The 19,650-nt window shown below is 57.5% G+C and overlaps 1 protein-coding gene across 2 annotated transcripts in view; it reads left to right on the forward strand.

Annotated features, from left to right (window-relative positions):
- The window catches only part of LOC122363768 (ecdysone-induced protein 74EF-like), a 71,142-nt gene that overhangs the window by 46,584 nt on the left and 4,908 nt on the right, over positions 1 to 19,650 (forward strand). For both annotated transcript variants that reach the window (XM_043333391.1, XM_043333401.1), the window contains exons 7-9: positions 6,692 to 6,928; positions 8,278 to 8,373; positions 18,019 to 18,114. In XM_043333391.1, coding sequence (XP_043189326.1) covers positions 6,692 to 6,928; positions 8,278 to 8,373; positions 18,019 to 18,114 — 429 coding nt within the window. The remainder of the gene's footprint in view (positions 1 to 6,691; positions 6,929 to 8,277; positions 8,374 to 18,018; positions 18,115 to 19,650) is intronic.

Genomic DNA, 19,650 nt, shown 5'->3' on the forward strand with positions numbered 1-19,650 from the left:
TCCCTCGTGACCCTGATCACTTGATAGGTAATTGTCGCGTACAAAGGGGGCGAATGCTCGCGTCTCTCTCTCTCTCTCTCTCTCTCTCTCTCTCTCTCTCTCTCTCGCTCTCTCTTTCTCCATATCTCTACTTCGGCAGGGACGTAAGAGAAGGAAACGGCCGGTGACCTCAGACGTATGTGGGGCCGAGGGTCATGTGTGTACGGGGACCGTGGCATTAGTGCGGCTGGCGGGTGCCGCGGCCGGTGGCCACGAATGGTGACACCAGACGATTTGTCCTTCGGGGGTCACGATCGGTGTCTTCAGGTATGTTGCGCAACTGAAGGTCACGCCCGGTGACGCCAGGTATGTGGTGCATCTCAAGGTCACGACCGGTGAATTAAGGTATGTGGGGCAACTGGAGGTCTGACCGGTGACTCTAGGCTGCGGGGCAGTCGGAGGTCGTGACCGGGCGACCTGGGAAGGTCAGCTGGAGGTCAATAATAGTGACCCCAGACGAACGGACGGCGCGCGGCCGGAGGTCATGACCTGTGACCTCGGGAGAGTAGCCGGCCGGTCATGGCACGGCAGGCGGTCACAAGGGGCGACCGCGGGCGCGTGAAATGGCGGAAGGTCATGACGGTGACCTTAGGCAGGAGGTCGGCGGGCATGAAGCGGCGCCCCGGGTCATTAGTCGGACCGCAGGTGTGCGGAGCAGATAACCTCTGGTGACCTCAGGTGAGTAGGCAGCCGAGGTCATAAGTGGGATCTCAGGCGGGTGGCGCGGCAAAAGAGGCATTGGGTCGTTTCCTCCGGTCTGGCGGGTTTGGCGGTGTGGTTCTCTCGAGAGAACTCGTCAGCGGGGGATCGACCTTACATCAGCCAACTATGTGAACGTGATTACCGTGCAGACCGGACCGAGGACGTCAATAGCCACCTTAACGGCGGAGACGGTAAGGTATGTTGACGGATCGGATAGGGACGCACGGCGAAGTGAGGGGAGAGAGGGGGAACAACGGGAGGGGGAGGGACGGCGGGAGGCGCATGGCCGCGGGGAGGCAGGGGCGAGAGGGAAGCGGAGAGGGACATGCCAGGCGCCAGTCGACAGAGGGCAGCGAGCGCGGCAAGACGTGCAGCAGTGATTTTTTTTTTACCTTCTTCCATGGAATTCCTAGAACGCTATTTCGTTTTTCTCGTTAAAGGGGAGGGGCCGTTGTGAACCCGCAGGCGGTGTGGTTCTCTCGAGAGAACTCGTCAGCGGGGGATCGACCTTACATCAGCCAACTATGTGAACGTGATTACCGTGCAGACCGGACCGAGGACGTCAATCTCGGAGTACCTAAAATATCTACACCTCGGGGAATGAACCGCTTTTCCCAGCACCGTCTGTTCCTACTAACCCGGCCAGTTTGATTTGGTAACGCGGATAACATCTACAGAAGGCAGTGGTTATCTTGTGGCTGGTATGTTTGCACAACGGGCTGTAATAACATCGTTGATACGATCATCACGGTAAGACGGGATGCCTTTTAAAGTTTGTTGACTGGATACGAGAAATCCCCGAGATTGAATGTCTTGAATGTGATAGACGTCGAATGGCAGTCGACTTCTTATCACCATTTGATGGAATACGTTATCAATTATCAACATTGCATCACTTATCGCAGACGGATGCGGTAGCCGCTAACGCTACTCTTTTATAGTTATTCTCATAATATAGATACGAATGTCTCAGTTAGAGATTGCAATCCCGGAACGTTTTACCAATCCCGGGATCCCGAAAGTTTTTATTTCGGGATCCCGGGATCCCGGGATCCCGGTCTTGTCACTAAATGTCGTAAGAGTGATTTCCTACTGACATAGTTTGCGTCTTTTAGCTTACCACAAACAAAGAGGCAACCAAAAGCCATCCTTAGACCATGTCATTTGCATTTAAAACGATTGAATTTGCGAATAAAACGTTTTGATTTGATTAGCATTAGCATTTACTCCCAATTGGCCTTCATAAAACTGTGCGTCGACCAGTACGTTTACTAGACGGGTTCCAGCACATCCACGCCTCATTCACTCTTCCTCTACGCTACTCGTAGTTAGCGCGACAGTTTTAAGCCATTGCCATGCTGGTAGATCTGTCTACTTAAAAACTCGCAACCAGTGTACGGCCGCCAACTTTGGCAGCTCCCTATTTCACAATGTTTTCAAAACGTCGCTTGGTCACTTTACCTCCTTCCGGTTCCGCTTTCATCATTAATGTCTCTCAGAATTTGCTCAAAAGTTGCTTTGAGAGCAGAGTCACTGACTGGGAGAGCTCCACTCTACCGTCTTCAACGTCTGAATCAGTGAGCTCTGCCGTCACTTGCGTGACATCTGTGACATGTTTCTGCGAAAAGAGATCAAAGACTGTCTTGATGACCTCCTTTGTTCCGGCCACGGACGGGCAAGTCAGAATCGCTGAACGATCTGTGATCCTGATAAAGATGTTGCAGCGCTGATGCTGCAATTTTTTTGGCGTTCGGGACCCTTTTTCGTACGTATTTAAGCGGCTTGACCGCTGTGGGTGATACCCGAGAGCTACCAACACGGTCGATTGTCGACGGCCAATACGGGGTGCCAGCTAAATAGTTTATCTTCTTTATGTCACGCAGCACCATAAACAGTGTAAACAAGACTCGTGCAGCGGCTGCATTCTTTTTAAGGTGAAAAATTGATTCTTTTCGGGATCCCGGGATTGGTGGAATTTCGGGATCGGGATCGGGATTAAAATCCCGCCGGGATCCCGGGATCCCGATCCCGGGATTGCAATCTCTAGTCTCAGTGCTCGTCGCACTGCGGGTTCCCGCTGCCCAACTGTAGGCCCGCTCGCACGCCCGGCCTCCGCCCGCTCGCCCGCTTGTTTGCCGCCTGCCCCGGCAGCTCCGTCTGTCTGTTTGCCGCCTGCCCCGGCAGCTCCGTCTGTCTGTTTGCCGCCTGCCCCGGCAGCTCCGTCTGTCTGTTTGCCGCCTGCCCCGGCAGCTTTGGCCGTCTGTTTGCCGCCTGCCCCGGCAGCTCGGCTCTGGCCGTCTGTTTGCCGCCTGCCCCGGCAGCTCGGCTCTGGCCGCGGCCTTGTCGCGGCTACTGGCACGGCAATCGATACACGTCGCCGCAAACAGAGCCACAGTTCCGTAAACAGGCTGCGTGCCTGGCCGCCCCCGCGGTGACCTCTGTGGCTGGCGACCTCCCCCTCCCCCTCCCAGAGTGGGGAGGGACGCACTGTCAGCCCACCGCAGCGCGCTGCACTGCATGTTGACACTGCTGGTGCGCGTGAGTCAGACAGCTATGCTGCGTTGATATAGCAGCACTACCATATGCTCAATTGCGGAATAAAAGCTTTACTGGAGACTGCATTTTCTCCGCGGCCATCAAAGTGTGTCTTGCGGGATAGTATACCAGTCAGGGTATGTTGCGGCGCAGTATTCCTCTTGGCCAGCTTGGTAGCACTTCTCTCGCCCGGAGCTCGCCGGAAACTGACGCAGCTCTCTGCCGCCGAAGCTGCGAGCGGTGAGTCACGCCCAGTCGAGCGGCGTAGTTGGACACCGCTTCCGCGGCGCCCGGGGCCGGCTCCTTGAGCCCTGCAAGCAGAGACCGGCTCAGAGGTGGCGGCCGTTCACCTGCTGTGGAGGCACTTCCGTTCTGAGATGGTGCGGCGACCCGAGCGGCGCGCGTGCTCTCGTTACGGCGTCAGAGAGTCACCGTTGGCGTCTCGGTGAGGGCGGCCGAGTCTTCCGCCAGTGTCGGGGTATAACACTGCATGATGTCAGAAGCCAGAAGCTCAGCCGTGGCGATATTTCCAAATGGTACGCACGGATTCTGGACATTGTAATGCTCAGATGTGACGGCATAGTGTTCTCGACATCACATTTCACATAGATCAGTGAAGTCATCCAGTCATAAATCGTAGCGACGTTCAGGATATGACATCATCGGTTTAGCTTCATGAAAATGCCGGTAGTGGGGTACCTACTGATCTTTCACAACCCATACTGTCGCCTTCGAAGAGTTACTTCTATCCGTTTTCACGGCGCAGATGCCTGAATGATATCGGGATCTTTGACATTCATCCGACCTCACACTTTCTCCTTTTCATGATACATCAACCTTTGCATCGTTTCGAATTCAAGGGCAAGGTTGGGGTAACCTCATTCAATGACACACACACGCCTCACAACCCGCCGCCGCCGCCACCGTCTCGTCCACGACCACCGCTGCGCCGCCGTCAGGGGTGGACGCCCGGGTCGGCGCGCGACTTCCCTGACCTTGGCCAGCGGGAAGTGCCCAGTACGGTCGTCTGCCATGCACCCGGCGCTGACACGCCCGTTCTCGGCGTGATCGGAGCGAGCACGGCCCGGCGGCGTACCGGGGCGTGCTGGGATGTACGGACGTGCTCCCGGAAATATCGGTCGTGTGATCGCGCATCACTCGTGTGAGCCGGCGAGCCTACAGGACTGGACGAATCCACTTCCCTGTGCCAACCACGGAAAGGCACAGGAAAACGACACCGACTGTTTGTTAGCTGCTCGATTAGTGAATGCGGAGGTGGGTGGTCGCCGGTCGTTTTCTGGGGTCATTGCTCGGTAAGCATGGTCCGTGCTGGGCCCCAGCCTATTGTGACGGAGTGTTGTCAGTTCATTGGCGTGCGCTGGTGGCGAATAGCTGCACGAACGACTGGATGATGGCTTTGCCAAGGAGAGCCAGTTCGACCGGGAAGTGCATGCTGACCGCACATATAACCGGCGGTGTTGTTCGTGCTTCTGTTTGCTGATTGGTTCCCGACGGCTCTGTTTGGCCTCGCCGCCTTCTGAGTATTATTGCTTAATACCTGTAACAGCCAGTTATTCATTTGCCTCTGTCTGAAGCACGTTCCTTTTTTCTATCTGTCAATGTCATCTCATACCCCTCTCCACTCTTCCTTCATTGTCCTCTGTGATCGACCTCTTCATCTTATTTTACCGAGAACATGTTAGCTCGATACGGAATGCGACATGCGCTCCCCTTCTCTGGCTTTTTCCCCTCTCATATGGTCATCGGCCACCTCCCGCGCCCATTACTTTGGGGCAAACGCGGCGATTCGGCGCGCTTTTTGCGCATCTTTTTGTCGACGACCCGCTTCTGCTTGGTGCGCACGGCAAACAAAGCGCGCGCCGATGCGGCGTTTTTGCAACGGAGCCGTGGCCTTGGCCGGCGTGAGGGTTCAGCAGCCTTTGAGGAGTTGTGTTCCGGGCGCCGGGCGTCCGTCAGAGCAGGTCGGCGGCGCGGGGCCCGGTCGGGGAGCGGCTCGACACGACCTCCCGGCGGCAGCACGTCCTCTCCAGGGCACCCAGCGCGGCGGGTGGAGTCTGTCACGTCGGGAGCGCCACGGGATGTCCCTGTCATACGCGCTGGCACACAGACTGTCTGCGCCGACTGGCGTCTGCGCGGCGGCTCGTGCTCGCCGCTCCCGGAACCGCCCAATTTACATATACAAGGAAGCACGCCGGCTGGGGGCTTGGCGCGGTGGTACGCTGGCACTCTGCCAGAGGCCTGTCAGCGGCTACCGCCACGGACAACACCTCCTCGCCTTTAAACAGAATGCCAGCGGCACTACCGGCCGCTATTGGACATATTGGACACAGTGGTGGACAGTGGACCTCAGGGTTACTGCGGAGGGGTTCCCGTCTCCTCACACATCGTGCCACACGAGGTGTTAAGCCCTCACTGGTCATCACACCCGGCCGAGTGGTGGGTGGGCGGCCGCCGCCAGGGTCACGGCTGGAATTTCCCGTGCCGTGCCCGCAGCTCGTTTGGGTCCGGAATAGCCGCCGGGAATGGTGTGCATTCCGAGCTACGGGAATCGGCCGCCGGAATGTCGTCTTCGGCTCGATGGTCAGTCGTGGACCGCGCCGTCACCAGCAGCGGCAACGAGTGGTGTGATTAGTGGGAACTAACAAAGAAAATGTCCCTATTAGCTCCATATTGCAGTGTTTATACGAGTCTTGATATAGCTATGCAGGCGGCAATGAATGACGGACCATAGAGCGTCGCTCCCTTCAGACGGCACCCTGTGCACTGTGCAGCGCCAGGGACCCGCAGTCTCGTCATTTCGCAGTGCACATGCACTCTTGTCGGCACTGCTGCTTGTCTGCTCGGCCTGACATTGGACGGACGAATAGCATTAGGGCACTCCCTGGTGTCGCCTCGTGCAGATCTGCCGGCGATAGCCGCGGCACTCCAAGCCGCTTGGGCTGGTTCTTCCCAGCGTGTTTTTGCCAGCGACTTGTTTGCGAATAGCACGCGATATTTGTGTTGAACAACGTACTAATCCGTCGTGTATTTGGGCGTATGAGCAACACGCGGTCGATGCAATGTCTGGGTGTTGGCTGGGTTGTTTTACGTGACCATCTAGACGTTAACACCTTTATGATGCATTCCCGACATATCTGTTGATCTTCATCCCATCTGAGGCGCCATTGCAGGGTGCCTCTGCCGGTCTGTCGGTACTGTCCCTTCCTTGACCTCCGCAGTTCTCCTTACCTTTTTTTTGTTACAGCGCAAGACGTCTGCACAGCATTAACTGATATTGAGTCGTTAAAATAAATTGTACCTGATTGCTGACCTGCCCAGTAGCCCAGCTGACCTGATCGGTAGCCCCAACTGACCTGTCACCGCCCTGCTGACCTCTGTCCTCTGTGCGCCGCAGATGGCTCCGGTCCGTCCACCAGCGCGGTGGCCGCCGATTTCTACGGGTCTCTGTCGTCGGGCGGCGAGCGGCAGTCGGCGCCGGCCGACGCCCTGGGCCGGCCCGGCGAACACTCCAAGCTGCTCGAGATGCTGACCTCGGAGGGCGCGGCGGCGGCGGCGGCGGCCGTGGCGGCGGCAGCGGCGGCGCCCGGACCCGCCGGCCTGCGCCACCCGGCCGGTCACCCCCAGCAGCAAGGTGAGTGAATTGGGGAGAACAGCCAGAGGTGTGGGGAAAGACAGCGGAACTGGATGGCGCTGAACGTATTCTGTTGTAACCATCAAACATAATTTTGCCACCTGTTTTTCGTAAACTAAGACCGTACTTTTTATCTTCAGGATTTAGGCATCAGAAGCATTTTTACCTTACAGACATGAAGCAACCTACACAATTTAAGACCTTCACTATATATCGAACAATTATCCAAGCATTTACCAGCCCTAATTACGAGACACGGAACTTGACACGAACTAGATGACCTCTCGCGCGAACGCCATCCAGCTTTGCGTTTTTGGCACACAGTCAACCTCCTGTCCTGCCCGCTCCGCTTAGCTTCCTGGTCGATGCAGGAAGCAGTCTGCAATGTCGGACGATCACGGCGTGCCTGGTGCATGACGGCTGCAGTGATGCCTTCCGCGGCCGGCGCGGCCCGGCCCGGTCGCGTGTTTTCCCCCCTGTTGTGTGCGGCACGGGCGCGCCGCGCGCCGATGCTGCTCAGTAGCGAACTCCGGCGTCGGCCGCACTTTTACGGTAACCTTGAGCGGTCGCGTGCCGGTTTTTACCAGCTGCATGTTTTTCGCATGAGGACATTGTTGTCAACAGTGGGCAAGCGGTTGGCCGTTGACCCGCGATCGCCGCTACTGTCCTGGTGCGCTGTGAGGTCTATTTTTACGGGGCGCCACTCACGAGGCCACCGACCGCAGCTATTGTCCACAGGGCGGCCAAGGCCGTACCGGGGCGCCCCCACCGTCTCCCCCTTTCTCTGGCTGCCCCTGTGGGCCGAAAATACCCCCTCAGCAGTCGGTGGGTCAACCACCTCATCCGGTGGACGAATAACAGGCACTCCCCTGTGGTAGGATTCGCACGCCGCGCTGCACCCCACCTAAAAATGGCGTAAACACCAAACAGGTCTTCCAGTTGCGGGCGGACGGCCGTGGATGAGCGGTTTCCTGTGAGCCCTGACCTTGGTCGGGGAGGGGAGCGGAGACCTGGGGAGGGACGGCACCGGGGCGACTTCTGAAAGCTCCAGATGTTTACCGGGCTAGAGCGAGACAGGAATCTGTTAACAAGGATGATGGGCCGATAGCGCCAGTTCTTGTTGCTACATTTTGTGGGTCTTCACTCTTCGCCTTACATGACTAGTTATTTTCCGTATCAAAAAATACGAAAGAATCCTGACCTCCATTCTTTGACCAGTGCCCTGACATCCTGCCTTTGAATATTGACCCTGATCCTCTGATCTTTGACCGATGGTCTGACCGATGACGTTTGCCTGTTGACCCGAAATCCGGCCTCGACCTGACCTCTGATCGTTGTCTCTTGAACAGGCTCGCTGCCACCCAGCCCAGCCGACAGCGGAGTATCGGATGTCGACAGCAGCAGCGGCAACGCCAGCAACGACGAGTCCAAACCGCGGCTACACTGTGAGTACCGAGAGCTCAGACATAATCCCTCTCACGACGAGGAGTGACACTTGAAGGAAATAGTCTGCTTATTTTCGCGCCCTATCATCATCAATGCATATCATTGACGGGACGAAGCTAAGGTCAAGCGTTTCGTTGATAGAAACATTGCGCGAAGATGGTACGCCAATTTTACAGTTCATTTCAGAAAACAGAGTAATCCATTCGGTAAAGGCATTCCAAATCCTGGAGATTGCGTCATTAGCGATTCTTGTAGTGCCACTGAAAGCGATTGCTTATTTCTGGCAAGCCGTTGTGGTGATCTGCCTTTGTGCCGATCCTAAGCGTTTCTCCGGTGACAAGAAAAATGTCGTTCGGAAATTGATTTCCATTTATAGCGAATAGCAATATCATACAGTAATGCACATCACACCTGCACTCAAGTCTCATTGTCAGTGAATGCCTCTCCATATTGGCTACGCATTCCGATCAACAACTGCGCAGTGCGGCCGACGCCCCGGGGTCGTGACCCGTTTCCGTCCCTGGGCGGCCCACCCGACACCGGTGGTGTCCGCTGGCTAGCCCTTACGGAAGCGATCTGCGGCGGCGCCGAGTGACCTGGTGACCCAGCGGCATCGGAACTGGCCGTCCGCCCCCGCCGGCGGCGCGGGGACAGGGGTCCGTCCGACCACCGCGGGCTGCTCGGACACGAGACGGCCGGCTCAGGTGGCTGAAAGGCGAGGTGACGGCCGCCGGCCGGGCACGTGGGAGCGCACCATCAGCGGATGTGCGCAGCTCCGGAGCCGAGGCGCTGGCCTCAGCTCGGACCGCCGGCTCATCTGCCGGTCAGAGGGCCTGGGAGGGCTCCTCTGCTGACGCCGCCGGCTGCTGACGTCGGCCGCCGCTGACGCTCAGCGGCGCTGATCGAGTTTCTGCACGGCGGACGCCGGGCGTCGATTAGGAGCTCACAGGCTGAGGTGATTGATGTTATTTGAGGCGCTTAGGCTCGAGTCGTCGCCTCTTTTTTGTCTCCCCGCTCACTGACAGCCACGGGGAAGATGCAGTTACGATCGCTCGCGCGGCGCGCCGCTCCGTTTGTCGCCCCCGGCTGTCGGAAGTGGTGTCTGGATCTGTCGATACGTTCCCCTCGTTTGTGGGCCCCGAGGATTCCACGCGCCAGACCAGACGGCCAGACAGGGTGCGGCGTTTTTTGTCGTGCCGTCTGCTCGCGCAACCACTCGCGTCGGCTCGTTTGTAGGGTAGGACGACCCCTAAAAAACGCACCGACGGAGTGATAACGACGAGGTATATGGTCGGGATTAAGGATATGCAGGTTTGACGAATCTCGAACATCTGTTAAATAGGTGAGGGTGGGTGGGAAACTTCTCGCCCACTCTCTGCTCCACTCGCCGTCCGTCGCAGTCGACGACTGCCGTTCGCGCCTCTCGGCTCTCCTGCCAGCGGCGCGCCCGTTCCTACACTCCCCTTCGCACCACCCCTAGTCATGGTCTGCCCCGCGTCTGTCGGCGGGGTGATTTATCTGTCTCCGACCCCCGTCTCCCTTTGCTCCGGTCACGTTCAGTGGCGCCCGGGCAGGGTCCTAACCTTCCATAGCCGCGTCGCCGCTATGAGTTGATTAGGCCCCCGTTGCCCGCGCCACTATCACCAAGCGTTCGCCTCAGTTGGCTGTCAGCGGCCGAAACCACTCGCGTCGGCTCGTTTGTAGGGTAGGACGACCCCTAAAAAACGCCAAATACACCCAATGGAATGAAAAGCTGGCGATGCCCGGTCTGTTATTGCGGCATGGCTCTTGGTGGTGAGTTTGGGTCGAACCATTAGTGTGAACCGGGGCTGCGAGGGACTCCCTCCACCCCAAGGTCGGCTCCCGTCCTGAGTCAGCTGTGACTGGACCCCATACTCCCCGCACAGTGCCGCCAGTGACTCACTGTCGACCGGCGTGGGGGCGCCGTGACCCACTAATGGAACGTGCCCGTGTTCGGGGTGTTCGTTAGTCGTCTGTCTCTCGTGGCCGCCGGGGGACCAGCGGGGGAGCCGGGTCGTGCGGCGTCGGCTGGTATCAGGTTGCGGCGGGCGGCCCGCCCCGCCGCTGTCGCCTGGTCTGGGACCGTGGCGGCCCCACTGTGGGCCTCTGTGGCCCCGCGGACAGTACGGCGGGCCCGCGGCTGCCCCGGCGTTGACTGTCTCATCAGCCGGTCCGGAGTCGTGGCGGTGCCGGGGCTGTGCCCGCGGCCGGCGGCTGGCTCTGGCTCCGCCGATGGCTGTCTTTTCTGACTGGCGGTCGACGCGGGCGGCCTTGGGGGGGGGGGGGCGACTGTGGTTCCCGGCGGCCCTGCCGTGTCGTTCGCTGATATTCCAGTGTGTGTGAAGCCATGCCTGGACACACTGCGATCAGAGGGGGGGGGGGGGGGGGGGTCCGATCCGATGGTTTTGTCCCCGTGTCGGTCTTGGATCCCCGTGTTCGCGGCCTCGGGGTGTGATGTTTAGCCCGACACGCTTCCCGGCGCCTAAACCGACGTCATCGGTGCTGGCTAAAATGGAATGCCGCGAATCTGGGATCAGTGGCCTGGTTTCGCCTTTGATATCGTGCTGCAGATTATCTAGTCGTCGGCAGCGGTCCCGTAGACCTATGTTGCGCGCAACTTAGCCGCGGCGTCGGCGGCGGACCCGGTTTACGTGCTCATACGACCGCACATACATAAATGAGGTTTGTATGGCCATGTGGCCGCGAATGACTGGTAGAAAAGGTTGTGCATGGATTCCGGTGCTGTGATGGCACCGCACGCAAAGCACAGCGCCTCACGAAAAGTAGGAACGGTGCATTGTTAGCGTACTTTAAACGCACCTACCCCTACCTAAGAATCACGTGCTGTTCATGAGGCCTGTGAGCACGGGCGCCGATGACTTTTCTGCCGCTCCGTTCTGGCCTGCGGGATGACGACTTTGCATTGCCAGCGCATATGGGGACTCACATTTGGCAGCTGCTCGCACGGGTTACCGTGGGTGGGCAGGGTTCGCGGAAGTGTACCGAAAATGGAGAAACTGTTTTCGATTGTTTCGTTCGGTCTCGTCTGCCACCGTTGAGCCCAGTGTTTCAGACGTTGGACGAAAAAAGTTCATAGTCTGTCGATAGCTAGATGCCTGTCGAGTTGCAGAGCAGCCGATGCATGACGCAGACCGGGTGTGTATGGGTGTGTGTGGGGGGGGGGGGGGTGCGTGTGTGTGTGTGTGCGTGTGTGTTAAGCGCAAAGTGGCCGAGGCGTCGGCAGCGGACCAGGTGTGTAGTGTAGACAGAGTAGCCGAGGCGTCGGCAGCGGACCAGGTGTGTAGTGTAGGCAGAGTAGCCGAGGCGTCGGCAGCGGACCTGGTGTGTAGTGTAGCCAGAGTAGCCGAGGCGTCGGCAGCGGACCAGGTGTGTAGTGTAGACAGAGTAGCCGAGGCGTCGGCAGCGGACCAGGTGTGTAGTGTAAACAGAGTAGTCGAGGCGTCGGCGCCGGACCGGATGTATGCGTATGTCGATTTGCAGAAATACGGAGGCGGCCACTTAGAAAATACTTTGAGACCTTTTTTACAAAGAGACTCCTTGAGTGCTAAACCGAGCCTCCAAGGTGACTGGCTGAGATGTGTTTCTGCGGCAGCGTATGCCCATCAAGTTGCGTTCGGAAGCGCTTCTCGAAATGCGTGGTCTGTTTTGACAAGGGGCATTATCCCAAAGCTGGTCTCTGAGACAAAAAAAAAAAAGGAGATGCTGTTTTCCAGTCCCGGCGAAGAAAAGAATGTCGAGTTGCAGAGCAGCCGAGGCGTCGGCGGCGAACCTGTATATGTATCTACGTATGTATGCATGTATGTATGTATGTACGTATGTATGTATGTATTCACGTCATAGGGCACATCCACGTAATTGAGGCTTTCCTGTACCCTGGAGTCGTTAATATAAAACAGACGATCAGTTGAGTCAGCATACACATACATACACATACACACCCATGCACCCACATGCACACATCTAACCAACCCCCGCGTTGCCTCGTCAACAAGTGCTGCTTTATCTCGCTATTGAAGCGGCTCCCAGGCAGGTTTCGTGTCACGCTTGGCAAGATGTTATATACGATGACAATAGCGTGTCTGAACTACGCCTGCCAGGCTCCGATCGAATCGCCGGCGTGACTAAATGGTCTGCGTTCCGTGTTGTACGGTACGGCGGTGAACATCTCCACGGGTGACCAGGTCGCCGGCGATCGACTCAGGCTCTGATGTCACTAGAATGCGCTTTAGTAAGCTAAGTGCCTACCGTGTTGCAGAGGGCCGAGGTGACGGCGGCGCACCTGGCGCCTGTAAGTTGCAGAGTAGCCGAGGCGTCGGCGGCGGGCCTGATGCGTGTGCATGGGTTGCATAGTAGCCGAGGCGCCGGTGGCGGACCCGACGTGTGTGCAGGGGTTACAGTGCAGCCCGGGCGTCGGCGGCGGGCCCGATGTATGTGCATGAGTTGCAGAGTAGCTGAGGCGTCGGCGGCGGTCCTGATGTACTTACGTGCAAGGGTTGCAGCGTAGCCGAGGCGTCAGTGGCGGACCTGATGTGTGTGCGTGAGTTGCAGAGTAGCCGAGGCGTCGGCGGCGGACCTGATGTATGTGCCGTTGCAGAGTAGCCGAGGCGTCGGCGGCGGACCTGATGCATGTGCGTGAGTTGCAGAGTAGCCGAGGCGTCGGCGGCGGACCTCATGCATGTGCAGTTGCAGAGTAGCCGAGGCGTCGGCGGCGGACCTGATGTATGTGTCGTTGCAGAGTAACCGAGGCGTCGTGGGCGGACCTGATGCATGTGTGTGAGCTGCAGAGTAGCCGAGGCGTCGGCGGCGGACCTCATGTACGTGCGAAAATGGGTGGAGAATTGTTTTCAAGTTGGTATGGCGCCAGTTGCTTGAAACAATACTATCGTGTTTTATTATTATCAAACTGAAATCCTTAAATTTCGTAGCTTTTACCCTGAAAAGTTGGTATGGCATTGCCATACCATCTTTTAAGTTGGTGTGGCGCGTGCCATGCCTGCCATACCGTATTCTCGACCCATGCCGGTGCAGAGTTTACGGGGTGGCTGAGGCTACGACGGCGGGCCTGATGTGTGTGCATGAGTAGCAGAGGAGCCGAGGCGTCGGCGGCGGACCTGATGCATGTGCATGAGTTGCAGGGTGGCCGAGGCGTCGGCGGCGGACCTGATGTATGTGCGTGATTGCAGAGTGGCCGGGGCGTCGTCGGCGAACCTGATGTGTGTGCGTCTGTTGCAGAGTAGCCGAGGCGTCGGTGGCGGACCTGATGTATGTGCAGTGCAGAGTAGTGATGTCAACTACGGAAAATCGGAATACCGATACCAAACCGAGTACCAACCTAGGGTGCATTATACCAACAAAATACCGAACACATTAGGAATCAAATACCAAGTACCGAGTTGGTATCAGTATGGTATTGGTATACCGAAAAGTTGTATCCGAGGACATCTCTACTGCAGAGTAGCCGAGGCGTCGGCGGCGGACCTGATGCATGTGCGTGCCGAGGCGTCGGCGGCGGACCTGATGCATGTGCGTGCCGAGGCGTCGGCGGCGGACCTGATGTATGTGCAGTGCAGAGTGTCAACTGCGGAAAATCGGAATACCGATACCAAAACCAAGTACCAACCTAGGGTGCATTATACCAACAAAATACCGAACACATTAGGAATCAAATACCAAGTACCGAGTTGGTATCAGTATGGTATCGGTATACCGAAAAGTTGTATCCGAGGACATCTCTACAGCAGAGTAGGCGAGGCGTCGGCGGCGGACCTGATGCATGTGGGTGCCGAGGCGTCGGCGGCGGACCTGATGTATGTGCAGTGCAGAGTAGTGACGTCAACTACGGAAAATCGGAATACCGATACCAAACCAAGTACCAACCTAGGGTGCATTATACCAACAAAATACCGAACACATTAGGAATCAAATACCAAGTACCGAGTTGGTATCAGTATGGTATCGGTATACCGAAAAGTTGTATCCGAGGACATCTCTACTGCAGAGTAGCCGAGGCGTCGGCGGCGGACCTGGTGCATGTGCGTGCCGAGGCGTCGGCGGCGGACCTGATGCATGTGCGTGCCGAGGCGTCGGCGGCGGACCTGGTGTATGTGCAGTGCAGAGTGTCAACTACGGAAAATCGGAATACCGATACCAAAAACCAAGTACCAACCTAGGGTGCATTATACCAACAAAATACCGAACACATTAGGAATCAAATACCAAGTACCGAGTTGGTATCAGTATGGTATCGGTATACCGAAAAGTTGTATCCGAGGACATCTCTACTGCAGAGTAGCCGAGGCGTCGGCGGCGGACCTGGTGCATGTGCGTGCCGAGGCGTCGGCGGCGGACCTGATGCATGTGCGTGCCGAGGCGTCGGCGGCGGACCTGGTGTATGTGCGTGCCGAGGCGTCGGCGGCGGACCTGATGCATGTGCATGAGTATGTATGTGCGTGAGTTGCAGAGTAGCCGTGGCGTCGGCAGCGGGCCTGATGTATGTGCAGTGTGGAGTAGCCGGGGCGTCGGACGCATTGCAGTTGCAGAGTAGCCGAGGGGTCGGCGGCGGACCTGATGTGTGTGCATGGGTTGTAGAGTGGCCGGAACCAGGTGTTTTGTGTGTATCGCGTCGCAGGTAGGGGTGCCGCGTTGCACGACCCTTCAAAGCGTGCCTACCAGGCTCCCCGGTTTCCTTTACGATTGCGTGTGCGCTTAATATGCCTCTGAATAGATGCGCGTCAGTCGCCGGGGGATCATCCTCATGGTGGCGCCGCGTCAGTCGCCGGGCAACCATCCTCGTGGTGTCGCCGCCAAGGAACCGCACTCCGCTGTACGTACCCCCGAGCCGTGCTCGATACGCCTCACCTGCCGTGCCGGCGTTAGTGTGCCTGACCATAGAATCCTTGTAGCCGTTGGTACTCCCCACAGCTTCCCTGGCTCCCTTCTCGCTCGCTCTCCGCTCCACTCGCCGGCGGCCATGTCGGCGTTAAGGAGTGCGTGATCAGATAATCCTCGTAGCCGTTGGCACTCCGCACGGATTCCTTAGCTCACTTCTCGCCCACTCTCTGCTCCACTCGCCGTCCGTCGCAGTCGACGACTGCCGTTCGCGCCTCTCGGCTCTCCTGCCAGCGGCGCGCCCGTTCCTACACTCCCCTTCGCACCACCCCTAGTCATGGTCTGCCCCGCGTCTGTCGGCGGGGTGATTTATCTGTCTCCGACCCCCGTCTCCCTTTGCTCCGGTCACGTTCAGTGGCGCCCGGGCAGGGTCCTAACCTTCCATAGCCGCGTCGCCGCTATGAGTTGAGTGCTCGCGGTGCGGCGTGGCGCGCGAGTCGCCCCATTGGAAGGGGAGCGGCCAGTCACCCTGGCGGGGGGCTGTCTGGCGCATAGCCGCACCGGCGGCAGCTGGCCGGCCCAGCCAAGGTCGCTCCCCGTCTGGTGCCGAACCTCTGTCTGGCCATGTATTTGGTCCGGCGCCGCATGGACCACTTCGGTGGATCAGATCTTGTTGGTGAACCCAAGACGGAAGAGGTCTGTGATCGACCTCAAGGTCTCAGCTCTCCAGTGTAGGAGATTAAATGATCCACAGATGAAGTTTTTATCGTGAACTTAACGTGCCACGTGTTTCCATCAAGCATGCAGAGGAACGTCATTTTCACCAATGACCATCAGTGATTATACGGCAGCGTTTTCCTGGTCTCGTCTCTCTTCCACCATTCCTTCCGAGCCGTCAGTTGGTACCCTGTAATACGCCAGGTATGTACCGTGTCGTCGATACCACCCGCTGCCAACTCAGACTGCCGTGCCGATCTCGCCAACTATCCCGGAAGTGGCGCGGCCCTGTGAGAGCGCCGGTCCTGATTCACTGGCACGGGCCGGGGCGCCGAGCGGGCCGCTAGTGCTACCCGTCGGCCTTGGTGCCGACAGCCCGGCAGCGGCCGCGTGCCGCCGCGGTCGGCGCTGGCTGACCCGCTGGAACGCGGACGCTGTGGCCAGCCGCCAATCAGTCGCGTCAGAGAGCCAGCTCGGGCGGGGAGTCGGACTGCGGGCTCCCGCCCCCACTCCCCACTCCCCTCCTGAGAGCTGCCCAGCTCGGGCTGAAATACAACGGAACCGAAATGAGAGCGGTGCGAAAGGACGCGGGAAACAGTTATGGAGATAGAAGGTCGTAATTCTAAAGTGACGAATTCCGGACAGCCATAGTCTCTGGGTGGCGGGCGATAAAAATGTAGCTGTTTGTTTTGGAAGTGTGCTGGTATGCCGCTACGATATAAATACCTGTCATAAATATGGTGTGTGTTTAGAAAGCTTTGAAATAGTCTGTCTCTGACTCGGTTGAAATGTTGCTGTTTTTAAGCTCGGTTGATAGCTGGCGACCATCTCACATACCTTATGAAATGTATTCGTTATATGATAGCCCGGATCAACCCGTCCGTCCGATCGAATCCGCATGAGGAGCTTGACAAAACAAAATTTCTCAAAAACGGTACAACAATCTCCTTTGTCACCTTGGAGGCTTCGCCTTTCATTCGCCATTCGAACGCTGTGCGACCGTGATTGGCGTATTGTGCACTGCAATGTGCATGACTTCCCGCCCGGAAATGCCGACAGTGCACAGTTCCATTGTTGACCCAGCGGTTTCAATCGGCCGTTGGAATTGTGGTCGACTGACGGGGCGGGGTCTGCAATCGTTACGTAAAGCCCAGAGAATGAGGATGTGGAGCGAACCAAGGGGAACGGGTGGTGTTTGCCGTTCACTTTTGACGGCGGTTTCGCGTTCTCCGGGGCTGGCTGTGTGCTAGGCACGTCCCCGTGTGTGCTGTCCGACCGTGTCGAGGCTCTCCTTCGGTCTGTTTTCGTGAGGTGAATGGTGACTGCAGCGTGACCGGGCGCCCGGTCAAGGAGCTCTGCAGGTTAGCCGGGGGCTGATGCGGCCCTCCCTGCCCCGACTGGCCGGCCACTGAGCATCGGCGGCGACAGATGTTCTGTTGCCGACGGCGCCGTCGGTTCCGGGTCGGCGCGCGCACCCCTCTCGTCGGGGGTCGATGTGCTGACGTCACAGAGGGGTCATCGATCCGACGGCCAGATAGCACCGGAGGGGAGGGCTGGGGGAGGGGGTAAGGCCGCGCCAGGGTCGCCGCCCGAGGCGCTGTTTGTAAACAGTCCGAGCCGTCCACAGCCGGCGGACGGCCGCTGCAGCGCGGTGTCAGCCCCGGCTGGCAGCCTGCCAACATACCGCCACTGACTGTCGAGGCACTGAGATCGAACCACCTGCAGGTCTTCGGGTGAGGTGAATGAACCGATTCCCTATGCCGAGACTCGCCAACTGGCGCCGATGGCTGGTATACAGTACACACTATACACTATGCAGACTGCACCAACAAATGGCGCGGTCTCCTAGGACCCCGCGATTTACGGGACAGCGCACACTTGCTTAGACAGCACACTTGTGAAATTGTATGCGCTAAATCTGTCTCCCAGAATTTACCGAAAATTGCAACAGCGTGCTCTGTGCCAGTTACTAGCTAAGAGAAGAGGCCTTGGGGCGAGTGTATGTGCCTGCCTGTGTGTTGACCCTTCTGACCTTGCTCGTGACCTCTGTTTGGCAGTGGTCGGCCGGACAGACGACGTGCAGCACCCCGCTCACCCGTTCTACGGTCAGCAGAGGCACCCGTTCCGGCACCAGCCCTACCCGCGACCACCAGGTGAGCGAACGGAAAGACAGGGGAAAAGGACGACCGAAAGGTCCCCGGGGTCACCTCCGGGCCACTGGAGGGTTTGACGGGCGGGTGGTAAGACACATTGGTCGTGTTGAAAGGTTACATACAATTTGATAGTCCGTGATGTGGGAGGCGAAGCAGGACAGGCGTTCGAAGCTACGCTTAGTTCCACCGTGAACCGCCGGAAGTTGCACCGACAGCCAGTGTCGATCACCGGTCACCGTAATTCGGCCGGCGGACACGGCGGTCCGCCCGGCTGTCATCCACTGGTCGTGATGTCAGAGGCCGGGTCGTGACCCCGCGCTGCTGCAGAGGCCAGCGTCCGGGAGGAGAGGGCGTGGGATGGCCGATCGACTCGGTAATATCGCCGGCGCTGCACGGCTCCGCGGCCTGCGCCGCCGTTTGACACCTTACCTACCTTACAAATGGAACTGGGAGTTGGACGACGTGTGCGGGTTCCGAATGTTAATTAATACCGGGTGTCCCAAAAGTAAGGTCATCATTTGTTTTGGCCACACTGCCAAAAATACGCGATGGATAGATATAAATAGGACATCATAAGAAAGAGCATTTTATAAAATTTTATTCTGACATACATATGAGTCAATACATTGGCTCGTAGCCCCACATTTGCTGCTTTTCTACATGGCTACCATTTCGGGCCGCGTGCATGAATAGACTACGTTTGACTTCCTCCACTATTCTGGAGCGATGCTCTGGTGAGATGCCGCCTATGTTTGCTCGAAGGGATCATCCGTTAGTTCTTCCCGGCTCGTTGGGTTGTCCTAAAAGACAATCTTTCTGTTGTGTATCCAGAGAATAAAAATATGAAGGTGTAACGTCAGGTGACCGCGGAGGCCATTCAATGGCGTTGCCCTGACTGAAAATTACGGGATCTCACATCCACTCTCGGAGACAATGCATGATCTTCAGGACGGTGCAAGCATAGTCTCCATCCTGCTGAAACCACTGCTGGCTGATGGTGTCGGCACAGCTGCGTTGCGACGAGCGGAAGAACCAGTGGGAGGACTCTCGGCCACCTCTCTTGATTTATTGTCACCCGATTCCCGCTGTCGCCCTCAGGACCTCGAAGCACAGGTGGCTAAGTATACATGCCCTGTGCGTACATTATACCTTTTTTCTGACGTTTTACCGGTTGAGGCGAAACTATGCATGAGTTCAGAGATAGGGCGAGCTGATAGGGTCTGCTTAGGGCCGAAAACTGGGCGGTATTTACCCTTTGTTTTAATGACGGACCCTCTCTAAGAGTTGAATTTCGACCTTCTCAGTTTTATGCCTACTGCTCGGTGTAGTTATGATCAAAAATGGTTTAAGCATGCAAGAAAATAATTTTATGGATGTACCTTGCACGTGTTAAAATTGGAAGTGATTCGGACTCTTACTTCTCGAGATATTTAAGTTTTAAATCATGACCTTACTTTTGGGACACCCGGTATGTTATAAAGATGTGTTGAAGGAGACACTATTCCGGTAGCCGCCATGGTTCCATTCACTCTGTTG

This window comes from Amphibalanus amphitrite, unplaced genomic scaffold, assembly GCF_019059575.1.
Source record: "Amphibalanus amphitrite isolate SeventyFive unplaced genomic scaffold, NRLGWU_Aamphi_draft 000026F_arrow, whole genome shotgun sequence".
Taxonomy (NCBI): domain Eukaryota; kingdom Metazoa; phylum Arthropoda; class Thecostraca; order Balanomorpha; family Balanidae; genus Amphibalanus; species Amphibalanus amphitrite.